Source organism: Neomonachus schauinslandi, chromosome 5 (assembly GCF_002201575.2).
Source record: "Neomonachus schauinslandi chromosome 5, ASM220157v2, whole genome shotgun sequence".
In the NCBI taxonomy this organism is placed as follows: domain Eukaryota; kingdom Metazoa; phylum Chordata; class Mammalia; order Carnivora; family Phocidae; genus Neomonachus; species Neomonachus schauinslandi.
The window spans coordinates 161,096,180-161,123,623 of record NC_058407.1 but is presented as its reverse complement, the minus strand read 5'-3'; the positions used below and the strand labels follow the sequence as shown (position 1 = coordinate 161,123,623).

Sequence of the window (27,444 nt, the reverse complement as noted above, 5' to 3'; positions counted from 1 at the left end):
GTGAGGCGCCCCACTACTTCTTAGATACGATTACAAAATAACCTAAAGTTAAGAGTGTAATAGAGAAATTACCATAGTAATTGACTATACATGCACAGTTTTTATAATTCTTCATATTATTTTACTGATTATATTAAAATGTGATTTTTGTCATTTGAATAAACTACTTGAGCTTGTATTTAGCATGTGTTTTCATTTATTTTTTAATAATTCATTTTGTAAACATATCAGTCCATAATGGATTGGAAATAAATATAAATGTCTTTATATCTACCCCCGCATTTACCACTTCCAGTACTTTTCAATCCTTTGTAAAGATCCAGATATCCATCTTAAATAATCTTCCTTTTGCCTAAATAACTTCCTTTAACAATTCTTGTTGTATAGGTCTGCTGGCGACTCATGCCCTCAGCATGAGTTTGTTCAAAAAGTCTTTATTTCACTCCCATTTCTGGAAAGTATTTTCCAAGATAAAGAATACTAGGCTGACAGTTTTTTTTTTTTTTTAAGCACTTTAAAGATGTCTCTCCATTGTCTTTTGATTTGCTGTATTTCTGATAAATCTGCTGACATTCTTGTTACTCTACATCATGTGTCTTTTTTCTCTGCCTGCTTTTGAGATTTTGCTCTATCACTGGTGGTCAGCAATTTGATTATGATGTATCTTGATACAGTTTTCTTTATATGTAAATTCTCCTTGGGATTTGTTGTGCTTCTTGAATGTGTGGGTTTGCAATTTTCATCAAATTTGGAAATTTTCTGGTCATTATTCTTAAAAATGTCTTTTGTTCTCCTCTCTCCCTCTTTTCTGGGTTCCAATACGTATGTTAGACTGTTCTTGTTCCTGACTACTGTCTCTGTTCTAGACATTGATGATCTATTAATTTTCCTCACCTCTTCTCTCGCATTTTGGAGTTTCTATTGTTACATCTTCAAGTTCACTGAGCTGTTGTGCCTCATCTGCTAATCCCTTGAGTATATTTTTCACTTCATTTCCATCTCTGAAAGTTATATGGAGGTCTTTTTTTTTTTTTTTAAGATTTTATTTATTTATTTATTTGAGAGAGGGCACAAGCAGAGAGGCAGAGGGAGAAGGAGAAGCAGACTCTCCACTGAGCAGGGAACCCGATGCGGGGCTCAAATCCCAGGCCTGAGCAGAAGGCAGATGCTTAACTGACTGAGTCACCCAGGCACCCCGAGGTCTTTTTTATATCTTCCATTTCTCTCTCCATTATGTTAACCATTTCCTCTACCTGCCTGAACATATTAAAAGAGCTGCTTTAAAGAACTTATTTGTTAATTCCATCATCTCTGGGTCTATTTCCTTTTTTTTATTTTTCAGATTATTTTCTAATTATAGGTCATATTTTCCTGGTTCTTTGCATGCCTGGTAATTTTTTAACTGGATGCCAGAGACGTTGTGAATTTTATGTTTGGGGTGCTGGATTTTGCTATATTCCCTTAAATAGTGCATGATTTTGTTCTGGCATACAATTAAGTTTCGTGGAATCATCAAGTTTGCTTTTATGCTTTCTTAGGTCAGATCCAGAGTAGCCTTTACATTAGGGCTAACTTAGCTCTATTACCAAGGCAATACCTTTTTGATGTCCTGTCTATACTCTGGCTAGGGAGAACACAGATGATTCCTAACCTTGTGTGAGTTCCAGCCTATTTTCCAATAGAGTTCTTTCTCTGGCTTCAAGTGGTTTCTTCCTCTCATGCATGTGAAGATCAGTACTCAACCAGACTCAAGGGTACCCACCTGCATATCTCGAGTTCTCTGTGCAACTTCTCTTACATTGTGCCCCACAAATTATAGCTGCCTTTGCCCCCTCAAGCCCCCATCTCTATCTTCTTAATGAAACGACTTGGCTCTATTTGGGTTCCCCGCTTTGCTCTGCAGCCTGAAAACCACCTCCAGATAAGAAACTGGGGTAACCACTGAGCTCTGTAGGTTCATTTTCTTCTTTCATTGATCACAGTCCGGTGTTGCCTATTATCCAATGTCTCTAAATTGTTATTTCATATACTAATTTTCTAGTTGTTTAAGGTAGCAAGGTAAATTCAGTCCCTGTTATTCCATCATTGTTCAACAGAATATATTTTGTAAGTCAACCAGTGATTTCACAATTTCCTATCCAAAGTATTCATCTTGTTCTCTCTTTTTTAATATCTAACAATGCTAACTACTCCTTATTCTCTTGGAATTTGCTCCACTCTTAGTCTGACACTAAACTCTTCATTCTCATATTTCTCTATGATTTCTTATCCTTGAATCCTCAAATATAGGCAAGCTTTCAAAGTACTGTCCTTGCCACGTTTTCTTCTCCATCTGTGCAGGATTTCACCATGTGTGATTTCAACAAGTCCTACAACTACATTAATGACCTCTTTTGCTACTGACTCTTAACACAACAGAAGCATCATATGTAACTGGCCTTGGACTTTTTCATTCATAAATAGAATACAAAGAAAAAAGAGAACACAAAATGTAAAATCTCAACTCCATTTTAAAATGTGAGAGTTTAGGGGAACCTGGATGGTTCAGCCGGTTAAGTGGCCGACTCTTGATTTTGGCTCAGGTCATGATCTCGGGGTCATGAGATCAAGCCCCACATCAGGCTCCATGCTCAGCACAGAGTCTGCTTCCCTCCCCAAGTGCCCCTCCCCTCACTTGCACACTCTCTCTCTAAATTATTAAAATCTTTAAAATAAATAAGTAAATAAATAATAAAATGTGAGTTTATATAGGTACTTTCATAACATATAACCAAAACAAACAAACAAACCCAGAAGTTAACTCAATTAAAATGTTAAGAATGGTTATCTGTTTTATGGATTTTTTCCTTCTATATACTTTTCTGTATTTTCTACACATACACAGGCATACACTAATTTATAATGAGAAATTTTTCTAAATCCCCACTTCCAGCTCACAGCTTCAGCTAGTGAATAGGCCAGCATCTCAAACCAATATATTCAAAGACCAGTCACATATTTTCAACCTAGAGCCTGCCTGCCCTCTCTGTTCTATTCTATTTCATGGTACAAAGTCCTCTCATAAATTTCAGAGTCAATCAACTTATTCCGCTGTCCAGTCAACAACCCTAATGGAAACAATGAGTTTCAATTCATGGGAAACAATATTACTGCAGAAAGTTATAGAATAATGATCTCAAGCAGCACTGAATAGCTAGATAATGAAACCCCCACTCCCAGGTCAGAGATATGGGAGAAATCTGCAAAGAGGAAGCAATGCCCTTGGCATAGAACCAGACTGTGCATGGGGTAAAGAGGCTGACTTTGAGGAGGGCCAAAGTCTGACAGAAAGCCCAGAGGAAAAACGACTGAGCAGGCTAAGAGTCAAGAAGCTGGGGACTTAATGACCCTCCATTCTGACTGGCACCTATATGTGAAAACAAGGAGAAACATGTAGTAAAATAAATCTTCAAATGGCACTTTGGCAGAAAGACATTTTGCTGCTAAAACTGGCATTAAATATTGGTTGACGTGAATAATACACACTACCAACTTTTTACTGTATAATTAACCAGCTCTGAATGATAAGGTTATAACCTTTTTATTTTAATGCTCTTCTAAAAATAAGTAATAAATGAACAAGGAACAGAATTCAAAGATCACAAAATACTATGGATGAGCCTTGACATTATGCTAAGTGAAATAAGCCAGTCACAAAAATACATATGATACATACGAATATTGTATGACTCCACTTTTTTTTTTTAAGATTTTATTTATTTATTTTAGAGAGAGAGAGAGAGAGAGATCACAGAGGGAGAAGCAGACTCACCGCTGAGCAGAGAGCTCAATTTGGGGCTTGATCCCAGGACCCTGAGATCATGACCTGAGCCGAAGGCAGATGCCTAACTGACTGAGCCACCCAGGCCCCCCCCGTATGACTCCACTTTTATGAGGTATCTGGAGTAGTCAAATTCATAGAAACACAATTTAGAATGGTGACTGCCAGGGTAAAGGGGAAGAAGAAATAAGGAGTTGTTTAATGGGCATGAAAAAGTTTTGGAGATTGGTTTACACAATGATGTGAATAAACCTAACAGTACTGAATTATACACTTAAAGTGCTTAATATGGTGAATTCTGTTATGTCCTTTTTGCCACTATGAAAAGATTTTTAAGAGTGTGTAATAGTATACAGAGAAAGTATGTCTCTTTTTTTTTTTTTTTTTTAAGATTTTATTTATCTATCTGGCAGAGAGACAGCGAGAGAGGGAACACAAGCAGGGGGAGTGGGAGAGGGAGAAGCAGGCTTCCCGCGGAGCACAGGGCTCAATCCCAGGACCCTGGCATCATGACCGGAGCCGAAGGCAGACGCCTAACGACTGAGCCACCCAAGCACCCCAAAGTATCTCTCATTTTGTCCCTCAGCCACCAACTTCTCCTCAGAGAGAGCCAGCATTAATATAGTTTTCCTTTTTTAAAAAGATTTTATTTATTTATGAGAGCAAGATAGAGAGCACAAAGGGGGGAAGGGGCAGAGAAAGAGGGAGAAGCCAACTCCCCGCTAAGCAGGGAGCCAGATGTTGGGATCCACCTGAGCCAAAGGAAGACGCTTAATGGACTGAGCCATCTAGGCGCCCCTTAATATATTTTTCTATCATTCCAAAAATACTCTATTTATATATTTTTTATTTAAATGACTTAAAAAATATACCCACACAGAAATACAGTTGATTCTTGAACAACACAGGTTTGAACTTTGTGGGTCTAGTTATACGCAAATTTTTTTTGACAAATACAGTACAGTACTGTAAATGTATTTTCTCTTCCTTTTGTACATCTTCTCTCTAGCTTACTTTATTCTAAGAATACAGTATAGAACACATATAATATACAAAATGTATGTTAAATGACTTTGTTATCAGTAAGGCTTCCAGTCAATGTAGGCTATTAGCAGCTAAGTTTTGGGGGAGTAAAGAGTTACACACGGGGAGATGCAAATCAAAACCACAACAATCCGATGCTAGTCAGAATGGCTAGTATCAAAAGGACAAGGAATAACAAGTGCTGCCAAGGATTTGGAGAAAAGGGGACCCTCATGCACCGATGGTGGGAAAGTAAATTGGTGCAGCCACTACAGAAAACAGTATGGAGTTCCTCAAAAAACTATAAATACTGTATGATCTAATAATTCCATTCCACTGCTAGGTATTTGCCCAAATGAAAACACTAATTTGAAAAGATATATGCACCCCCATTTACTGCAATATTATTTACAATCCCCAAGAAATGGAAGCAACTTAAATGTCCATGGATGGATGGATAAAGAAGATGTGGTAAACATACACATTGGAGTATGACTTGGCCATAAAAAAGAATGAAATCTTGCCATTAGCGACAACATGGATGGAGCTAGAGGGTATCATGCCAAGTGAAATCAGTCAGAAAAAGACAAACACCACATGATTTCATTTATATGTAGACTCTAAAAAACAAAACAAATGAACAAACAAAAACAGAACAATTCTCACAAATGGAGAACAAACTTGTGGTTGCGGGGGGGGGGCGGGGTGGGTGAGGGGATGGGTGAAATAGGTGAAGGGAATTAAGAGGTTACAAACTTTCGTTATAAAGTAAGTCACAGGGATGAAAAGTATAGCATAAGGAATACAGTCAATAATATTGCAGTAACGTATGGTGACAGACTGTGGATTCATAATGTTGTACAACTGAAATATAACACTGCATGTCAGCTATACTTCAATTTTAAAAAATGCAGATTGGACTACACAGGTAGTCAGTGCCCTAGTCCCCATGTTGTTCAAGGGTCAACTGTATGAGCATACTACATATATCATTCATGCACCCTGCTTGCCCTTTTTATTTAAGATATCTTGAGATGTTTCTAAATTAGTTCACAAAGAACTCCCTTTTTCCTTTTAAGAGCTGCTAATAATTCACTATATAACAATACCATTAGTTATCTTACCAGTTTCCCACTGACAGGTAATTAGGTTTTGTCCAAACTTTTGTTATTACAAGGACAGAAATGAATGTCTTCATACTGTTTAACCCCTACATATGAGTGTATGTACACGTCTGTGTGTGTTTATAAGCATAGGAAAGAATTGCTAAACAAAGGGTATGTGCATTCCTTATGACTACGTGTATACACGCTATTTTTATTTATTTAAAATTTTTTATTGAATTATAGCATATATTCAGAAAAGTACACAAATCCTCAGCTTACAGCTTAATGAATCTTCCCAACATAAATACAACTGTGTAACCAGGACCCACATTAAGATATAGAACACCACAAGCCCCCAAAAGCTCATCTTGTGCTCCTTTTCAGTGAGGTAACACTATCCTGACCTCTAACACAATAGATTAATAGATTAATTTTGTGTTTTCAAACTTTGTATCTTTGTGCCGGCTCTTTCACTCACCATTATGGTTGTAAGAATCCATTTATTTTTGTGTGTAAATTCTTTTTTTTTAAGATTTAATTAATTAGTTAATTTATTTATTATGTGGGGGCTGCAGAGAGAGAGAGAGAGGTAGAATCTCAAGCAAGCTCTATGCTCAGCGCGGAGCCCGACACAGGGCTCAGTCTCATGAGACCTGAGCTGAAACCAAGAGTTGGACGCTTAACCATCTGAGCCACCCAGGCACCCTCCCCCCCTTTTAAAGGTTTCATTTATTTTGTGTGTAAATTCTCATTCATTCATTCTTTTTCTCTGATTGTATAAACACATCACAATTTATCCTTACCACTTGAGGTACATACATTCTTAATTTTAATGGATATTATCAAACTGCTCTCCAGAGTTTAGAATCCTACCATTATTCTATGGAAGTCATTATTTCTCTACATCTTCGCCAAGTTAATAAAAACTTTTGATCTTTGCCAATCTAATATATTAAAAACGCTTTCAATATAGTTCCAATTTGCTCTTATTATGACTGAAAGGTCCTATTTAAGAACTATTAGTGTTTATTTTCAACTGTCATTGAATGTCCTGTGCCTACTCATCTATTGAGCTGTTGGTCTTTCCTGTATTTATTTAAAAGGATTACTGGTTTTTTGTTTGTTTGTTTTAAGGAAATTAGCTCCTTGAACATGATGCATGGCAAATATCTTTTCCCAGTTTATCTTTGGAGTTCCAACTTTGTTTATGCTAGTTTTTGCAATGCATAGGTTTTTTCTGTCTTTATGCAAATTCATCAAATTTCTTTATGGTTTCTGGGATTTTGTAAAACTCAGAGCAATCGGAACTCTCTCATGTTGCTGGTACGAGTGTAACCCAGTACACTTACTCTGGAAAACTGTCTGGCAATATATACTAAAATTAAACGCATATATCCTAGGACCCAGTAGTTCCACCCAATCCCAATAACAAATGAGTACTTAACACCCATCAAACACATACAAGAATGTTCTAAGCAGTTTTATTCATTTTAGCCAAAAAAAAAAAAAAAAAGTAAACAACCAAAATTTCTAGCAGTTGAATAAAGCATGGCATATTAATACAATACTACATAACAATAAAAAAAAGAACTGCTACATGCAACATAAATAAGTCTCATAGACATAATGTTGAGCAAAAGAAGACTTACTATATGATTTGATTTATTTGGAGATCAAAAACAGGCAAAACTAATCTATGGGTAGAAGTCAGAAAAGGGACTACCAGTGAGGGGGCTGGTACTGACTGAGAGGCATATAAAGGAAATTTGGGGGGTGCCAGAGATAGTCTATTATCTTGATCTAGGTACTTATATAAAAATGCATTATTGGTCCCTTAAAATATGTGTATTTTCCTATCTCTGAATTGTATCTCAGTAAAAGTTTTTCTTTTTTGTGTGTGTGAGATGACAAGCTACCTTTCTTTTTTTCTCAAATGGCTAACTCAGTTGACCCAATACTACTTACTGAAGAATTCACTGTTTTCATCTTTATTATCTATGACATTTCTACAAATCAGGTTATGTCACTCTGTTCCAGGGATAACCTGTCTGTTCTGCTGCTCTTAATTACTTCAGCTTTAACACTGACTTTAACCGCAGTAATCCTTCCTTTATGAATATTGATTTTCATATTTTTTATGAAAAATTCCACTTTTGTTCTTTCATATAAACTTTAAAATCACATTTTGAAAAGCCTGTGGAAACATTAACTGACACTGCACTGAATTTACAAATTATGTTTTATCAACTCCAAAATACCTTCAATGTAAGCTGTACAATTTTATGTAGCACTAAAAAAAGGGACACTGCAGCCCTGACAGAATGCTGCCTTGAGATTGAGGATTTTTCTTTTGGTCTATTAAAATAGCTCTTTTAGGCTTACAGACTGTTTCGTCTTTATATCACATACAAGTTGTGCTTATAATGAAAGGAAAATAAGTAAAATAAATACAATAAATTTGTTAAGATGTTCATATAAAACTTCTTCACCACTACTACATGGCCAGAAGTGACTGGAAGGTATCTTCAATTTTTTGTTGTTGTTGTTTTAAATATTTATTTGAGAGAGAGAGACAGAGAGAGAGCGCATGCATGCAAGCCAGACTAAGGGCCGAGGGAGAGGAGAGAGAATCCCAAGCAGACTTGGGATTCTATCCCAAGACCATGAGATCATAACCTGAGCCAAAATCAAGAGTCAGATGTTTAACCGACTAAGCCACCCAGGCACCCCGGGAAGGTATCCTCAATTTTAAGGCATATCTCAATTTTACAAATGATGAAATGCAAAAATTTATCTAGCAATATGCAATACAAAAATTTAGAGGGGATACTGACATCTTTCCAATGTGAGAGTTATCCTATCCAGGAACAAGTTATGTTTCAGCATTTATTCAATTATTTTATGTCCCATGTTAAAGTTTCACGTTTTTCAGAGATATCCTTTGTTTTCCTGTTAAATGTTTTTTTTTAATGTACTTCTATGTAGACTTTTTTTTTTTCTTTAAAAATTCTGTTAGGAAATTGTGAAAAACCTCTCCCTAAACTTATTCAATGCCAATTCCAATCAAAATCCTAACAAGTATTCCTGTGGAACCTTACAAGCTGATTCTAAAATGTATATGCAAGTGCAAGGGGCCAAAAATAACCAAGACTTATTATCTACTGGTTATCAGGATTTGTAAAACTACGCAGTAATTCTCAAACTTGACACTCCAAAGAGCTGTAGCTTTTGTGATTTTTATCTATTTATCACATTTGAAGTTAAAATATAATTGTGAAATATTTGTTCACTTAAAAATAACACTGTATGTTAACTAGAGTTTAAATAAAAATTTGAAAAAAATAACAAGAAACTGATTATATATTAACAGAAATTCCTTATGAAAAATAACTGTTCTCCAAAACATAAAAATTTAGTGAAAAGAAAGGCAGTGTTTTACATTTCTGTAAATCTTAATATCTGGCTTAACAGGAGATGGTTGGATTCTCATTCCTGCATTTGTATTCAATCTGTCTCAATACCACATGTCATGTAACCTCTAGAAAACCTACTGTACAACTGTGAGGGAATGAGAGTAAATAAGGCAAATAACATCTTATTATTACTATGAAAATAGTTTTGACCTCAATGACCCTCTAAAAAGGTCTGGACCCACCTGGTCCCAGGAGAACTGAAAGGGACCCACCTGGTCCCAAGAGAACTGCTGTTAAGATAGTGGTGCCCTGGCACAAAGACAAACAAATAAAAGAATGGAATAGAAGAGCCCAGACAGATCCTCTTGTACACAATCAGCTGATTTATGGAAAAATAACTCTACATACAGAGCAAGGGAGAATGATCTTAAATTGGTGCCACAATAATAACTGGATAGTCCTATAGGAAAAAAATTAAATTGACCCCAACTCAGACCATTAAAAAAAATTCCACTTAGATTGTTGATCTAAATGTGAAAGACAGAAAATATTTTCATGCAGAATATCTTCAACACCAGAATACAAAAAGCTCTGATTATAAAGGTTGACCATGTTAAAATTAATAATTTCTGTTAATCAAAACACACCTTTAAGAAAATGAAAAGGCAAGGCAAGCCGCAGAGTGGAAGAGGATATCTGCAATACAGATGATCTGAAAACATATACATGTATATACATATCTTATACATATATATACCTACATATACATATATACACATATACAAATGTATCTCAAAACATCTTAAAATGAGTAAGACAAAAGATGAACACGAGGCAGAAAAATGGGCAAAAGATTTCAATGAGACTTTAATGAGCCTTTCAAAGAGAAGATAATCCAAATGGTCAATAAACATATAAAAGGCTGCTCAATCCCATTAGTAATCAGGGAAATCCAAATTAAAACCAAATAGGAGTGTTAAATAGAACCACCACTTTGGGAAACTGTTCTATGGTTAATAAAATTAAACACCTACCCTATGACCCAAAAATCCACTCTTCAATATATACCCCAGAGAAATGAGCATGTGTATGTGTGTGTGTGCGTGCGTGTAAAATCATACAATGGCACTAAGCGATAAAAAAAGAATAACTGATAAAACCAACAACTTGGATGAACTGCAAAAAACATTATTACGCTGGGCAAAAGAAGCCAGACACAAGAGAGTGCATACTGTTATGAGTCCATTTACATCAAGTTCGAGAATAGGCAAAGCAAATTTATAGTGACAGAAGTCAAAACAGGATTGTCAGAATAACAGCTTCTGACTGAAAATGAGCACGAGAGAACTTCCTGGGGTGATGGGAATGTTCATCTGAGTAGTGGCACACGCATATATGTGAAAATATTTTCAAGCTGTACATTTAAAATTTTTGCATTTTATTATATATGAAATACACCTCAACTACCCACAAAAATCCATTACATATATACCAGAATGGTTAATAAAATTTAACAGGCTGACAATCCCAAGGCTTGGCAAACAGGTGGAATAATCGGAAATCTCATACATTGTTGGCAGGGATCGAAATTATTGCAATCACTTTGGAAAACAGTCTGGCATTACCAACTAATATTGAAAATACAGAAGGGCACCTGGGTGGCTCAGTGGGTTAAGTGTCTGCCTTCAGCTCAGGTCATGATCCCAGGGTCCTGGGATCGAGCCCCATGTCCCAGGCTCCCGGCTCACTGGGGAGCCTGCTTCTCCCTTTCCCCCCTGCTCATGCCCTCTCTCTCACTCTCTCAAATAAACAGAATCTTTAAAAATATATATATATTAAAATTGAAATACACAAAAATGTTCATAGCAGCATTATTCATAATTGCTGCAAAGTGAAAACAATTTAAATGTCCATTCAAAAAAAGCATGAATAATGAGTAAGTTAACTGTGACATACTTGTATAATAGAATACTCAGCAATGAAGCAAACTATAGCTCCATAAGACATGGATGAATCTCGCAAGATAATGTTGAATGAAAGCAGCTGGAATAAAGAATACAAACTAAATGGTCCTATTTATAAAGTTCAAAAAGCAGGGAAAACTAAACTACCAAGTTTAGATACAACCTTAGGTAGAAAAGTAAGAAAGTGATTATCATGAAAGTCAGGACAGAAGTTAGTTAATTTTGAGAAGGAGGAAGAGTATATTTTATAAGGAGGGAGTTAAAGGAAGGCTTTCTGAAGTGCTGGCAATCGTCTAATGACCTGAATGTTGGTTACAAGGCTTATGCTTTGTGATTATTACATCAAAAAAGATGCACAGGGCGCCTGGGTGGCTCAGTTGGTTAAGCGACTGCCTTCAGCTCAGGTCATGATCCCAGGGTCCTGGGATCGAGTCCCGCATCGGGCTCCCTGCTCTGCAGGGAGCCTGCTTCTCCCTCTCCCACTCCCCCTGCTTGTGTTCCCTCTCACTGTGTCTCTCTCTGTCAAATAAATAAATAAAATCTTTAAAAAAAAAAAAAAAAAAAAAAAAAAAAAAAGATGCACAGCTCAATGACTCTTCCATATCTATGTTACAAATCAGAACAAAAAAGGTTAAAAAAGCAATTGGACCTGGTGGCTGATTGGATTTGGTGGGGAGGGGGAGGGTAGAAAAACAACCAAAGACAACTCCCAGGTTTCTGACTTGCACAACTGCTTGGGTGGTGCTGCCTTTCCCTGGGATCAGAAAGAGAGCATTTTCAGGGGAAGAACATTAATTAAATCGTGGACATGTTAAATTTATAGTACTTTGGAGACATCCAAGTAGAGATGTCCAGCAGGCAATTAGATAGGTAGATTTAGAGTTCAAAGGAGAGAGAGAAATTTTGAGGCTGGTGACATAAATTTCCTGGCTAGAGATACAAACTTTAGGTTCATCCGTGAGTGAAGCCATGGACATGGACGTGACTGTTTAGGGAAGGAAGACTGACAAGAGGGTGCAGGGCTGATGCCTGGTATGTCCACATTTAATGGGCAGGTACAGGAGAAACCAGTAAAGAAAGCTGAGAAGGAACTAAGTGGTAGGAGGAAAATCAAGAACCTGTCATGAACCATTAAGCAGGGGAAGAGAACATCTCCTGAGTAATGTCACCCACTGCAGGTTGATGCATAGTTAAGAAAGGATATGGGTTATGTGCAATACTTAGCAAGCCAGTTTTTACTCCACCTCTTTCTGGTTGATTTGAGACAAGCAACAACCCAAAAGAAAAACCAATGCTTCTGAGAATGGCTGAAAGTTTGTGTGTTACTTTTGGAAGTGAGGAATTGAGGCCCCTCTCACTGTTCTTTCTCCCTGACTCTCAGGAAGAGGACAGATTTGCAAGCCCTGACTGGGTCTGTGAGTTACTGGACAGAATCACCATTAAAAGGTCAGCACAAGAATACGGGTTCACTCTTCTGCTTCTTCCATGTGACTGAAGTGGTATGAGAGGCCCTCAAGAGGGCTTTCTCTTCTTCAGTGAGAGCCAGGGTCAAACCTACTACTTGGGCAGAGAAGGCCTAAGGCATGTGGCCAAGGCCAGATCAGCAGTCAACCAAAGCAAATGTGCTCTCTGGTTACGTGGCCCCAAGCACTGATAGGAATGAGTTAGATAGAGCAGGCTTTGCTCACATCACATGGGAAAAATCTAGCTGTTTGAGAACTGAGGAGATGAAAGGGGTCCAACTCACAGCCTGTTTTAGTTGGAAACAATTTAAGCTCAACTGGATTGGAAAAAAAAAAAGCATTTCCACATGAACCCAGCTGGACTTATTCCAGTCTTTTGTCTTCAAAGTTTGGTGCCCAAGTCCTAGTTAAGAATAAAATGCAAAGTATCCGAACCATGAGAGACGATGGACTCTGAAAAACAAACTGAGGGTTCTAGAGGGGAGGGGGGAGGGAGGATGGGTTAGCCTGGTGGTGGGTATTGAGGAGGGCACGTTCTGCATGGAGCACTGGGTGTTATGCACAAACAATGAATCATGGAACACTACATCTAAAACTAATGATGTAATGTATGGGGATTAACATAAGAATAAAAAAAAATTTTTTTAAAAATAAAGTAGCCAAATAGAATTAAAATACAAAAAAAAAAATGCAAAGTATCTTAGTTTTTCATTTGCAAGTACAAATATCTAATACAATTTTTTTTTCCCCTCAGGGGCCCTATAGACTTGAAAATAGTGGCTGTAGACTGGAGAGAATTCTGTTACTGGGATCCCTGTCTAGAATACCATCATAACATTTCTCAATTTCTAGCACCACATTAATCACATATAAAACAAAACTACAATGGGCATCTAGGTTAAAATCATAACAGATTAGCAACTCCAGAATAGATAGATATGTTTGTTCCTTGGTGGGAAGATTTGAGTAAAGGTTGACTCTTTCCCAAGTTCATCTATAAATTCAGTACAATTCTAATCAAAGTCTCATTGGGATTGTTTTTTAGAGCTCATCAAAATAAATTCTAAAATTCACCTGAAACAGTAAATGCATGAGAATAGCCAAGAAATGTTTTAAAATGAGCATATTTGCCCTATCAGGTATCGAACTTACTATTTAAAGCCATAGGGGAGAGAGGGACTGTAGTAATGGAAATGAGTAGAAGCACAGACAACATATCACTGGACCCGAAGTGAGAATCCAGAAAGAGGCCCTATGTATATAAGGAAATTCTTGTGGCATTTCAAATATGGTCAAGTTAATACATGGAGTTAGGCAAAAGCCTATCAATTTAGAAAAAAGTTTGATCCCTCCCTCACACCACACAAAGTAAATTCCACTCAAACTAAAGGAGCTAAATAGGAAAAAAATTCAAACAAAATACATGAAGGTTAAAAAAAAAACAAATCTTGGGATGCTAGCGATTTTGCTAAACAAGATTAAAGAAAGAAAAACAAAAACAAAAAAACAAAACCCAAAAGCTACCAAGAAATCAAACACGGGACCACATAAAAAAGTTTAAACTTCTATTGAGTAAAGATACCATTAATGAAATTAAAAGACAAATGAGAAACAAGGAGAAAATATATGTAATACATATAACAAAAAATTACTATGATACCTGAAGAACTTCCGCTAACCAGTAAGAAAAAAAAGACATCCTAGAAGAGAAATAAATGGGCAAAGGTATAAACAGGCAATTACCAGAAGAAATTTAAGTGAACATTTAACATATGTCTATACAAAAATTAGGTTACAGATTCATCTAACCTGTAAGCTACACTCTACATGATTAAGGAATTTTTTTTCAAAACTAAAAGAAATCATAAATACCCATTCATCTGATATCAGAATGAGACATGCTCTTCTAAACTCAAAACCTATGGGAAAAAATTACAAAGAAAAATAATTTTTTTTTTTTTTTTTAGATTTTATTTATTTGACAGAGAGAGAGACAGCGAGAGAGGGAACACAAGCAGGGGGAGTGGGAGAGGGAGAAGCAGGCTTCCCGTGGAGCAGGGAGCCTGAAGTGGGGCTCGATCCCAGGACCCTGAGATCATGACCTGAGCCGAAGGCAGACGCTTAACGACTGAGCCACCCAGGCGCCCCAAGAAAAATAATTTTTCATACACTTTCAAAAAACCTATGTACTATAAAAATTAATGAAAGTGAACTAAAACGGCAAAAATATTAATAACAAATGATAAAATAACCATAGCCTTTAAATATGTAAGGCATCTGTCTAATCAACATAAAAAATTCTAAGATGTATACAGGCAAGACTCAAGAAATGCAAACAATTAATAGAAGTGTGAAAAACCACTAAAACTTGTTTATGTTTGGGGAAAATGCGAAGCAAAACAATGAGATGACAGTTTCATAATACAAATTCATAAAGGTCTAAATAATGCTAATAATAAATGCTATCTAAGGATTTTATTATACCTGTCCAAAAGTCTAAGTAGAAGAACATTTCTAAGTTAAATCTCTAATAATAAATCTTAAAATATATAATAATCATGACATCAGTACATTATGCATAAGGCAGTCACATTATAGCATAATACAATGAGAGTTCTATAGTAGTGAATTTGCTGACATAATTTTACATGAGCAAACAAGCACTGGCCTGAATTTTTAAAATACCAAGATAAAGCTATAATCCTAATCAACAGAATTAAAAATTCAAGTATAAACACAAAGAAAGCAAGAAACTCTATTATAAGGATTTTTATCCTGAGTGTTGGCATTATGGGTAATTTTAACTTTTTCCTTTTGCTTATTTTCCCTCAAATATTCTAAATACATCGATTTTTTTCCTTTTCTTTTTTATCTTAAAATAACTATAAATCACAGGAATTTGCAAAACATGCACAGGATGGTCCCTAGCACACTTCGCCAAACCTTCAAAGGTAGTATCTTGGGACGCCTAGGTGGCTCAGTCGGTTAAGCGTCTGCCTTCGGCTCAGGTCATGATCCCAGGGTCCTGGGATCGAGTCCCGCATCGGGATCCCTGCTCCGCGGGGAGCCTGCTTCTCCCTCTGCCTCTGTCTCTCATGAATAAATAAATAAAATCTTTAAAAAAAAAAAAAAAGGTAATACCTCGCATAACTATAGTATAATACCACAACCAGGAAACTAACCTTGGTACAATTTAGAGTTTACCAGATTTCACCAGTTTTACATGTATGTTTCTATGCAATTTTACCGTATTTGTAGCTTCCTGTAACCACAACTGAAATACAGAACTGTTCCTTCCCCACAAGGCTCCTTCATGCTATCTTCCTTAACCAAACCACCCTTTCCCCCATTCTGAACTCCCTGGCAACTACTAATCTGTTCTCCATCGCTATAATTTTGTTATTCAAAAATGCTATATAAATGCAATCATACAGTACATAAACTTTTAAGACTGGCACTTTTTTTCACCTGGCATAACTCCTTTGAGATAACCTGGCAGTGTAAATCAGTGGTCTCTACTGTGTTAAAATTTAGCATGTTACACATTTGAGTATATATAAATGTTTATGAATGTTTTAAAGTTTAACATGTTAAAATGTGAATCAAATGCTTATGAAATCCCTGCTGCACTGCCACACAACTAGGGATTGGGGGAACAAATTTTGAAAACTGATAATCTAATACCAGTCTAGTGCATCTGAGTACAAATACTATATAGAAGAGAAACCCAAGGCTCAGTGCTTTTAAGTCTTGTCCATGTTTACAAGAACATGTGGTTTACAAGAATGCCTGGTTTTGCATTTTTCTGGAAAAGCTCTAGATTCCAGTACTTTCCCAATGCAGGTGGGTCTGTGTTGCATTCAAATATGACCACTTGCTATTCTCCCCAAATAGCTACCATCTTCTGCCTTTCCTCATGCTGTTCCGGAGTCTTCCAAATCATCATGGAAATGAATCCCTCTTAAATTCCTACTTCTTTTTTTTTTTTTTTTTAAGATTTTATTTATTTATTTGACAGAGAGAGACACAGTGAGAGAGGGAACACAAGTAGGGGGAGTGGGAGAGGGAGAAGCAGGCCTCCCACAGAGCAGGGAGCCCGATGCGGGGCTCGATTCCAGGACCCTGGGATCATGACCTGAGCCGAAGGCAGACGCCCAACGACTGAGCCACCCAGGCGCCCCTTAAATTCCTACTTCTGTGTGGTGATTTAGCCAGCACCACACCCCAGGCCCAGTTCTCCTGATTCTTTGTACAGTAGATCCATGACTCAACACCTCTCTCAGAAAGAACTTCCCCACCCTAGTACAAATTCAAACTAACTTTTTCCCCTCCCCACCCCAGGTGCCTAGATGCCCTTTATCTTCCTTCCCTTGGCAATTCTGTTAAGTCTTCCTGATAGCTCACCCCACTGCATACCTGTTTACTAACTAGGTGTGACAAATGCCTTATCGTCACAAGTTTAGGTTTACAAGGCAAACATTCCAGAAACTTATTTCTTGAATACTGCGCCTTCATAGTAGTGTCCTTACTGTCCCCCCAAAATTGCTACAAACAAATAAAAGCTATAATGCAAACTCTAGGCATTTTTTGGCATACAGATGTAAAAAAAAAAAAAAATGGCATACAGATATAAAAAAAAATGGCACCAATGTTTGCATAGTTTTAAAAAACTTGGCCGATTTGGGTATCATTTGATCAATATTAGATCTAAATGGAATTCAGAGTAGTAGTAAAGAACTCGGACTCTTGAGACAGATTGCTTGGGTTAGAATCAGGCCTCTGCCACTGTATTATCTAAATCAAGTTTCATTTATATTCTGTGTGCCTCAGTTTTCTCATCTGTAAGATGGTGATAAAAGCACCTCAGAGGACTGTTAAGAGAATTAAATAAGCATTTAGAACACTGCTTTGCACACAGTGAGCATTATCTTAAGTATTAACAGTTATCTCTAACACTATAGCAGTCCAGTTACTCTTTGTGATATCTTCTTTCCTCTTATACTCTAAGTTCATACTGCATCTGAAATTTCCATACCAATAAACAATAGCAACATAAGAACCAATATTTTATTTGTTAGTCAAAACTAACTACTGGAACACATTTTCTTTTACATACTAGCAGTTATTAACATTGCACCAAATACGAATGTAAGCGCTTAAAAATATGTGGTGATGAAAGACTGCTAGCAAAAAGTAGGGTATAGGGGCACCTGGGTGGCTCAGTTGGTTAAGCGTCTGCCTTCGGCTCGGGTCATGATCCCAGGGTCCAGGGATCGAGCCCCACATCGGGCTCCCTGCTCCACGGGGAGCCTGCTTCTCCCTCTCCCTCTGCCTGCTGCTCCCCCTGCTTGTGCTCGCTCTCTCTGTCCAATAAATAAATAAAACCATAAAAAAAAAAAAAAGTAGGGTATAGATCAGAATACGTAATATAATTTTATGTTTAAAAATGGGAATAATATAGTCATATTTATGCTTGCATACTCATAAAATAGCTCTGGAAAGTTTCACAGCTGCTTATGGAGAGGGAGAACTGCATGTCTGGGTGAAGGGGTATGAAAAAGATTATTCGCCATGTATGCTTTAGTATCTTCAAATGTGAAACAGCAAATGCATTATCTATACAAGAATTCAACTGAAAAAAATGCAGGGGGCCAGTCCTTAAACAAAGCCAGGTTTCTAGTCCCAGCCTGCCACTAACTGTGTTACCTTGGGCAAGTTGTTTAACCTCTGAGTCTAGATGGACAAAGCAAGGAGCAGCAAAGATTTCTAAGTTCTATTCTAAAAATGTAAGATCTCAGGGTGCCTGGATGGCTCACTCAGTAGAGCATATGAAGCATATGACTCTTGATCTCAGGTTCAAGCCCCATGCTGAGCAGTAGAGCTTACTTAAAAAAAAGTAAGATCTCAACGAAAGGGGTAGTAAGTAGATGGCACTACTACTTTTTTTAAGATGTGAGAGAGGTACTAGTTCAACATTTTGCAAAAGAAGGCAATTTTTTGAGGAATTGATGGTTTTCAAATACTATTTTACAGTTTTAAAACTGTAGAATTGTCAAGCCTATTAATCCTTAAAGATCACTTGTACTATTCTTGACATAAAAACCCTTTTTAGAAGGGGGTCTAATGTAACTTGCAGAAAATACCTATAAAGAATATTCTGTACATTATACTGCTTTCTCGCCATCTTTTTTTTTAAAGTACCATACTTTATTTATTTATAAGATTTTATTTATTTATTTAACAGAGAGCGAGCGAGAGAGAGAGAGACACAGCGAGAGAGGGAACACAAGCAGGGGGAGTGGGAGAGGGAGAAGCAGGCTCCCCACCGAGCAGGGAGCCCGATGCGGGGCTCGATCCCAGGACCCTGGGATCATGACCTGAGCCGAAGGCAGATGCCTAACAACTGAGCCACCCAGGCGCCCCTCTCGCCACACTTCTGAAAATTTTTTTAAAAGATTTTATTTATTCATTTATTTGTCAAGAGAGAGAGGGAGAGAGAGAGCCCATGCAGGGGGAGTGGCAGGCAGAGCAGTTAGAACAGGCAGAGGGAGAAGCAGGCTCCCCACCAAGCAGGGAACCCTATGTGGGGCTCCATCCCAGGACCTTGGGATCATGACCTGAGCTGCAGGTAGTCGTTTAACCAACTGAGCCACCCAGGCATCCCTGAAATTGTTTTAAATGGACTTGAAGTCTTCATACTAAGGCTTGGAGGAGCAATAAAGCATGCTAAAACAATTTACATCTAAAATACATATAAATGACTATACCTAAAACAACTTATACGATTTAAAGGCATTTATTATCAGATACTGCAAAAAAAGGTAACACCTCCAATCAATGATAATAGCTATAATTAACCAGATATTTATTCCTTATATCATCACTAATCCCACCATTCATCTGGCAAAGTAGGCTTTAATAGCCCCATTTAACACAAGAAGCAACTGAGGCTCCATGAAGATAAGTGACTAGCTTGAGGCCAGAGTCTAACAAGTAGCAGAGCTAGGAGCCCCCCTGCCAGAATCTTTGGATCTGAGCTCTGCACCAGGCAGGGTTACTTAATCTTTCGCCTTTTACTATTGGCTTGGGAGGCTGGTGCAGGTTTGCACCAGACTATTTACTGATTTATATAAAAATGAGGAAAAATAAGGAGAAGAAAGCAAACCTTTTAATAAAGCTAAAAGATTCAATTTAAAGGCTTTTACTCTGAAATTGTCCTTTCAAATTATTTGAGTTAAAATATCCTTTTTATAAATGAAATGATGGTGAAAGTAGCAAGTGATGTGGGTTACTGTTGCTGTTTTTATTGGCTGTACCTGGCAAAACAGAACAAAACAAAACTGGCAACTCCACCGCACCCTCCCAATTTGGGAATCATTTTTGAAATCCAAAGTCTGGGGGCACCTGGCTGGCTCAGTCAGTGGAGCATGCAACTCTTCATTTCAGGGTTGTGAGTTCAAGACCCACATTGGGTGTAGAGATTACGTAAAAATAAAATCTTTAAAAAAAAAAAGAAAAGAAAAGAAAAGAAATCCAACGTCTGGGAACTACTCCCTTAGACAATGATGCCTCCCAAAATACTAGAGGACTTTACACACACACACACACACACACACACACAGACCCCCCCTCAAGATTCTCTCATTAATCTCTATTCTATTTGGATCAAGACACTAAGGATTGAGAAATGAGAATAAAGTGAGTTTTAGCAATCCAAAGTCATGTGAGTTAACTGTGGGTTCTGGGGGGACTTTCCTCAGGATTCTTTTCATTGGGTAACTTTTCTCATCCTTTATCTGCAATTCTACTCACTCTAACCTGGGCTCAGACTTTCTTTTCCTAAGATAGTCACATTTTTTAATACTTCTGCTAAGTAGCAATCAATACTTAGGTCAAATAAAAAGAATTAGTTGAGGTCTCCAATAATCTGATTGTATTTAAAGCCACTCTGACAAAATAAAAACTTTTAATGATGTTTATTCTACATACTTAAAAAACAATTGGTTTATTAATCAGACTGAAGCCACTTTAATTTCCAAATTTATGTACTTCCGTTAAATACATTCATATATATATATACACACACATAGACATATGTATGGTATATACACACGTAGCTTTGCAAGTAGTTTATAAACAGGCTGATCAAACTGAATAAATTTCTTGAGAAGAATTTTATTGTTTATGGCAAATAAGCTATTTGCTCCTTTTGTTAGCCATGTCCTATTTCTTACCTATCCTCCTTTAGCAAGCGTCGATTTTAAAATATTTTATGTACACAGCTACACAATTAAACATTAGTTCCCATCATGACATATTATATTCACATTTAAAACTATAAAGAGATCCAGTTATTTTTAGTCTTACATAGTACATACTTAGTACACTTACATATAGTTTTACTATTCTACTTGATGTCATTTATTTTATGGTACTTTATTAAAAATTTTAAAAAGAGCACAAAAACCTGGATCTTATAGGATATGTAACTGAAAATATTTATAGTCTATACTTATTGCATGGTTCAAAAACACTCCTTTTTAAAGGCAAGTCAATTTTAAAAACATAACCATACAATTTGGATAACATAAAGCATTCTTTCCACACCCACAAGTTAAAAGGTCCAGTTAAATTTATTATAGACTATAACGTTTGCAAATCTAAAATTGTAATAATTCTGCCTAAATTCCATACTAATCTAGTATCAAAAGTTATTTTTATTTCCTTTTTTATTTTTGTAATTGTTTTTAGTTTTTTATTTCCTTTTTAAAAAAATTACTTGTAATATACCGCTGGATAGTCTTTTCACTATGTATTTATTAAACTAACTTCGGGTACAAGATACTTTTAAGCATAAAAGTCCTTTCCAATGGAAGTGAAATAAACATAAAAATGTTTGCATAAAATACACTCTGTGGTTCTCAAAGGGATGCTGAATCTATTAAAGTCTATTGACTTGGTTCAAAATATGCTCAACCAAAAATGTGAGCTTTTTGTCACATTGATATATTTTAACTGTTAACTAATACCTACATTTTAAACATACTGTGTTTAATGTAGCAATAATGATGACTATTTTCCCACTTAAGCAACAGGATTTTGGTTTAAGGGCAAATGAGATAGAGCTGTCTAAGTGGAAAAGATTGGCAGCCTGAAGTTTGTAAATAGTAACAAGACAAACTCCAATACTTGCTTGTTCGTGTAATCACCAATATGTAGGTCAAAATAAACTAGTGAGCTATACATTACAGTCTACCTAGCAATTTACAGATCAACAGGAGGGGAAGAAACTGCTCAAATGTAACTACTGTTAAGAAATGTGAAATATTAAGCATAGTATGTCTCTATAAAAATTGTAACCTATCAATTTTGAAGTCATTTCTTTCACTTTTGCTACTTTTAATGAACTCTCCTCAATAATTTTTTTAAAAAAGGCAGTCACTTTAAGATGTAAATTCCTCTTTTTTTTTTCCAAAGTAACTTGCCTAGGAAAACCTAGTGCAGCAAATAGAATGTAACAGAAAAATCACTACAACATTTTTAAAAACCTAAAGTTATCAGTAAAACAAACCAATCCCTCCACTTAGGTGTGTATTTTTAATCTTCTCTCCATTATACTAATCAACAAGGTTTAAAAGTCAGTCTAATGCCCCAAACATTATCACTACACTTGACATACTCCTATTTTAGGCAAATGAAGCTTAAACTAGACCCAAAGTCTGGCCAATTCCCCCTCTCCGGCACACTGAAATATACAAGGGGGAAATCCAAGAAATCAGATATATTAAGTGCTGGTATCTTCTTCCAGAGCAGGGTCAAATTCGTGTTTGCCTGCAAATGTCACCATCTCAAGAAGTCTGCAAATTCTCATTAGCGCTACAGAGTACAAAGAGGCCTGACCACAGAAACACCTGTCCTAGCACCGGGAAGACACTGGGAAATGCAAACCCCCGAGTCCACGCCGGCCGCACAGCCTCCGGCTACAGCGAGCCCGGACGAGGGATGGGCAGTGACCTCACCGCTCCCTGGGGCAGGGTCCCACACTCCCGACCCGCCTCCCCCGGCGAGAACCAGGAAATCTGTCAAGTCGGCCGGGACCCACCACCGGCGAACCCCTCTCGCTCCTTCGCAGCCCGGCCCCAGCCTGCCCAACTGCTGCCGGTCCGCTCCGGCCTCCCGGCTGCACTCTGCCACCTCATCCCTCCTCGCCGGTCTCGCGGCCCCGCCACCTCCACCCCGGCGGCCTGCACTCGGGCCGGAGCCCCCCCGGCCGCCGCCCCCAGCCCCGGCCAGGCTCGCAGCGCCGTCGGTCCCTCCGCGGCCCGGTCCCCACCGACCCCCCAGGCCCGAGCTCCCGCCGCGCGCTCCCCACCCCCAGCCTCCGCCCTCACCCAGCTCGGCCGCTCCCGGCCCGCTCCCCCCAGCCGGGCTACCTGGAGGCAAGGGCGGCGGAGCACTTCACCCAGGGCCCCAGGTCGCAGAGGGCCCGGTGCTCGGGGTCCCGCTCCTTCTCCCGCTCCACGTGGTAGGCGTAGATGGAGAGCAGGATCCCAGCGGCGCACACTGCATACCGGGCCACCCGCTCCCACCGCGGCACCGACACTCTCAACAGGACGGGCGCCGCCATCTTCCCCCCTCCGCCGCCGCCGCCGCCTCCTTCGCCGCCGCCGCCGCCGCCTCCCTCCGCCTCCACCTCAGCCGCCGCCGCCCGTCGGGGCCCGACCCAGCCGCCGCCGCTACCGCCACCGCCTCCGCCGCCGCCGCCACCGCCGCCGCCGCCGCCGCGCCCCATTGGTTCTACCGCCTCCTCTGGGCCCCGCCCCCACAGGCGCGCGGCCCAACCGCCCCGAAAGGAGAGAGCCCGGCGGGGCGGGGAAGGCGCGCGCGGGCGCGGAGGGAGGGGGCGGAGCGCGCAACCGTCGGGAGGCCGGGCCGGCAGGCGGAGACAGAGGCGGTGCGGCGCGCGCAGCGGGCGGGACCGAGGGGAGGGGCGTGGTCATAGGAAAAGAGGGGCGGGGCTCTGGGAGGGGCGGGGCGGGGCGGGGCGGGGCGGTGCCTGAGGGCCTTAGGGGATAGGGTGCAATGAATAATAAATTTGAAAGATACCACCCAGTGTGACCGAGTAAGCCCTTGGCCCCTCCCCCTGGGAGATGGTGATCAATTGCCATCGTACTTTCCTTTTTTGTCATTAACATTTGATATTTTTTGACCCAATCCAAATTAACCCTGGCCAATGCCCAGAGCTCCAGAACCATGTTTCCATTACCTGATATTCCCCAGCACAACCTCCAAGCACCTCCGAGCTCAACAAGTGCGAACTTAAATATATTTTTTAAATTATTTATGAAAAAAACAAAAAATATTTATGAATGCCTTGCTTCTCTATAAGGTGAACTTGAGATGGCTTAACATAATTAATGTAATATAGAAAAATGTAAAAATGAACTGAAAAACCAGGACAAAGAAAAAGACCAGTCAGAATAAAAGGAAACAACAGGAGTAAGAACACAGATAAGCAGGTCATAGGGTCTTGCATAATTATTAAAATTGAACCATAAATTTGGCTCTGAGGTTCCTGGTGTGTGATTGTCACCATCTCTGAGAAGAAAGAAACACACCATTCCTGGAGATGGCCAGCTTTTCCCTGGTTGCAGCTCTCAAAGAGATTTCAGGAGCTTTATATAGTGATTTTGAGTAATAAGCAATCTCCTTGTATTATCTATTGTTGGGTAACAGATACCCCAATTTTAGCAGCTTAAAACAAAAATCCCTTATTTTCTCACAATTTCTGTGTGTCAGGGATGTGGGTGCCATTTTGCTGGGTCCTCTGGCTCAGGGTCTCTCACAAAGCTGCATTCAACTCAGCCAGGGCTGCAAGCATCTCAAGGCAGGAGAATCCTTTCAAGCTCACTCAAACGCCATTGGCAGGCCTCAGGTCCTTCATTAGTTCCAGCCACTTGTACCTCTCCATAAGAAGCTGCTATCTTCCCCTAGGGCAAGGAATAAGAAAGGGAAATAGAAGTCACAGTTTTTGTTGTAATCTAATCTCAGAATAGACAGCCAATCACTTTTACTTATTCTATTACTTAGAAGCTAGTCCACAACCTAAGTGTCCATCAAGGATGAATGGATAAAGGGGCACCTGGGTGGCTCAGTCGGTTGAGCATCCAGCTCTTGGTTTCAGCTCAAGTCATGATCTCATGGGCTGTGGGACCAAGCCATGTGACAGGATCCCACTCAATGGGGATCATATGGCCATGGTGGAGTCCCTCCACGGTAGAGCCCCTGGACCATCGAGCCCCCCAGCAGGCTCTGTGCTCAGCGGGGAGTCTGCTTGAAGTTTCTCTCCCTCTGCCCCTCCCCCTGCTCTCTCTCTCTCTCAAATAAATAAATCTTAAAAAAAAAAAGGATGAATGGATAAAGAAAATGTGGTATTGTACACACAATGGAAAATTATTCAGCCATAAAACTGAAGGAAATCCTATCATTTGAGACAACATTGATGAATCTTGAGGACATTACTGTAAGTGAAATAAGTCAGACCAAGAAAGACAAATACTCTACAATCTCACTTGTATGTGGAGTCTAAAAAAGCCAAACTCAGAAACAGATAGTAGATTGGTGACTGGCAGAGGCTGGAGGGTGGGGGAAATGGGAAGATGTTGGTCAAAGGGTACAAACGTCCAATTATAAGATGAATAAGTTCTGGGGGTCGAAGTTACAGCATGGTGAATGTAGCTAATAATACTGTATTATATGCTTGAAAGTTGCTAGGAGAATAAATCTTAAACATTCTCACCACATACACATACAAAAGGTAATTACATGAGGTGATGAATGTGTTAACGGACCTTATTGTGGTAGTCATCTAACAATACATATGTATATCAAATCACATGTTGTATACTTTAAACTTATACAGTGTTATATGCCAATTATTTCTTAATAAAGCTGGAGGGGGAAAAAAGATGCTAGTCTCTAGGTCCAATCCGCACTGCACAAAAGCACGGAAACCAGGAGAGAGGATTACTGGGAGTTATCTTACAGGCTGCCTACCACAGTCCTCAAAAAGATCACCACTCTTAACTCTCTAGTGGTTTCCATAAATCTGAGTGAAGTCATTCTCCTGCAACCCCCCTCCTTCTATATTCCTTTCCTGACTTGGTGAGATCCATTGATCATCTGGCTTCTTTCACTCATCATTATGTCTGTGAGGTCTATCCATGCTATTGTACATAGCTATTGTTATTTTTCATTGCTGTGTTATAGTTCATTATATGAATAACCCCTATTTTACTTTATATCTTATTTTTTTGTTTCAAATTTTTATTTAAATTCTAGTTAGTTAACATATAGTGTAATACTGGTTTCAAGAATAGAATGTAGTGATTCATCACTTATATATAACACCCAGTGTTCATCATAACGAGTACCCTCCTTAATATCCGTCATCCAGTTAGCCCATCCCCGCACCACCTCCCTCCATCAACCCTCAGTTTGTTCTCTGTAGTTAAGAGTCTCGTATGGTTTGCCTCCCTCTCTCCTTTCTTTTTTTTTTTTTTTTACCTCTTCCCATATGTTCATCTGTTTTGTTTCTTAAAGTCCACATAGTGTGAAATCATATGGTGTTTCTTACTGACTTATTTCGCTTAGTATAATACACTCTAATTCCATCCACGTCATTGCAAATGGCAATATTTCATTCTTCTTAATTGCTGAATAATACTCCATTGTGTGTGTCTGTGTGTGTGTATGTATGTGTGTACACACCACATCTTCTTCATCCATTCATCAGTTGATGAACATTTGGGCTCTTCCCATAATTTGGCTATTGTGATAATGCTGCTATAAACATCAGGGTGCATGTGTCCCTTTGAATCAGTATTTTTGTATCCTTTGGGTAAATACCTAGTAATGCAGTTGCTGTATCATACGGTAGTTCTATCTTTAACTTTTTGAGGAACCTCCATACTGTTCTCCAGAGTGGCTGCAACCAGTTTGCATTCCCACCAACAGTGTAAGAGGGTTCCCCTTTCTCCACATCCTCGCCAACATCTGTTGTTTCCTGAGTTGTTAATTTTAGCCATTCCGACTGGTGTGAGGTGGTATCTCATTGTGGTTTTGATTTGTAGTTCCCTGATGATGAGTGATATTGAGCATCTTTTCACGTGTCTATTGGCCATCTGTATGTCTTCTTTGAAAAAAATATCTGTTCACGTCTTCTGCCCATTTCTTGACGGGATTATTTGTTTTTTGGGTGTTGAGTTTGGTTAAGTTCTTTCTAGATTTTGGATATTAGCCCTTTATCAGAGACGTTATTTGCAAATATCTTCTCCCATTCTGGAGGCTGCCTTTTAGTTTTGTTTGTTTCCTTCACTGTGCAGAAGTTTTTTATCTTGAAGAAGTCCCCACAGTTCATTTTTGCTTTTGTTTCCTTTGCCTCTACAGACATGTCTAGTAAAAGGTTGCTACGGCCAACATCAAAGAAGTTGCTGCCTGTGTTCTCCTCTAGGATTTTATGGTTTCAGGCTTCACATTTAGGTATTTAATCCATTTTGAATTTATTTTTGTGTATGGTGTAAGAAAATGGTCCAGTTTCATTCTTCTGCATGTTGCTGTCCAGTTTTCCCAGCACCATTTGTTGAAAAGACTGTC

At 38.8% G+C, this 27,444-nt stretch overlaps 1 protein-coding gene across 1 annotated transcript in view; it reads right to left on the bottom strand.

Annotated features, from left to right (window-relative positions):
• The window catches only part of VKORC1L1 (vitamin K epoxide reductase complex subunit 1 like 1), a 62,181-nt gene extending 38,711 nt beyond the window's left edge, over positions 1–23,470 (bottom strand). Inside the window, exon 1 of the mRNA XM_021700317.2 lies at positions 23,223–23,470. Coding sequence (XP_021555992.1) covers positions 23,223–23,416 — 194 coding nt within the window. The 5' untranslated portion in view covers positions 23,417–23,470. The remainder of the gene's footprint in view (positions 1–23,222) is intronic.
• Positions 23,471–27,444: the final 3,974 nt, after the last annotated feature.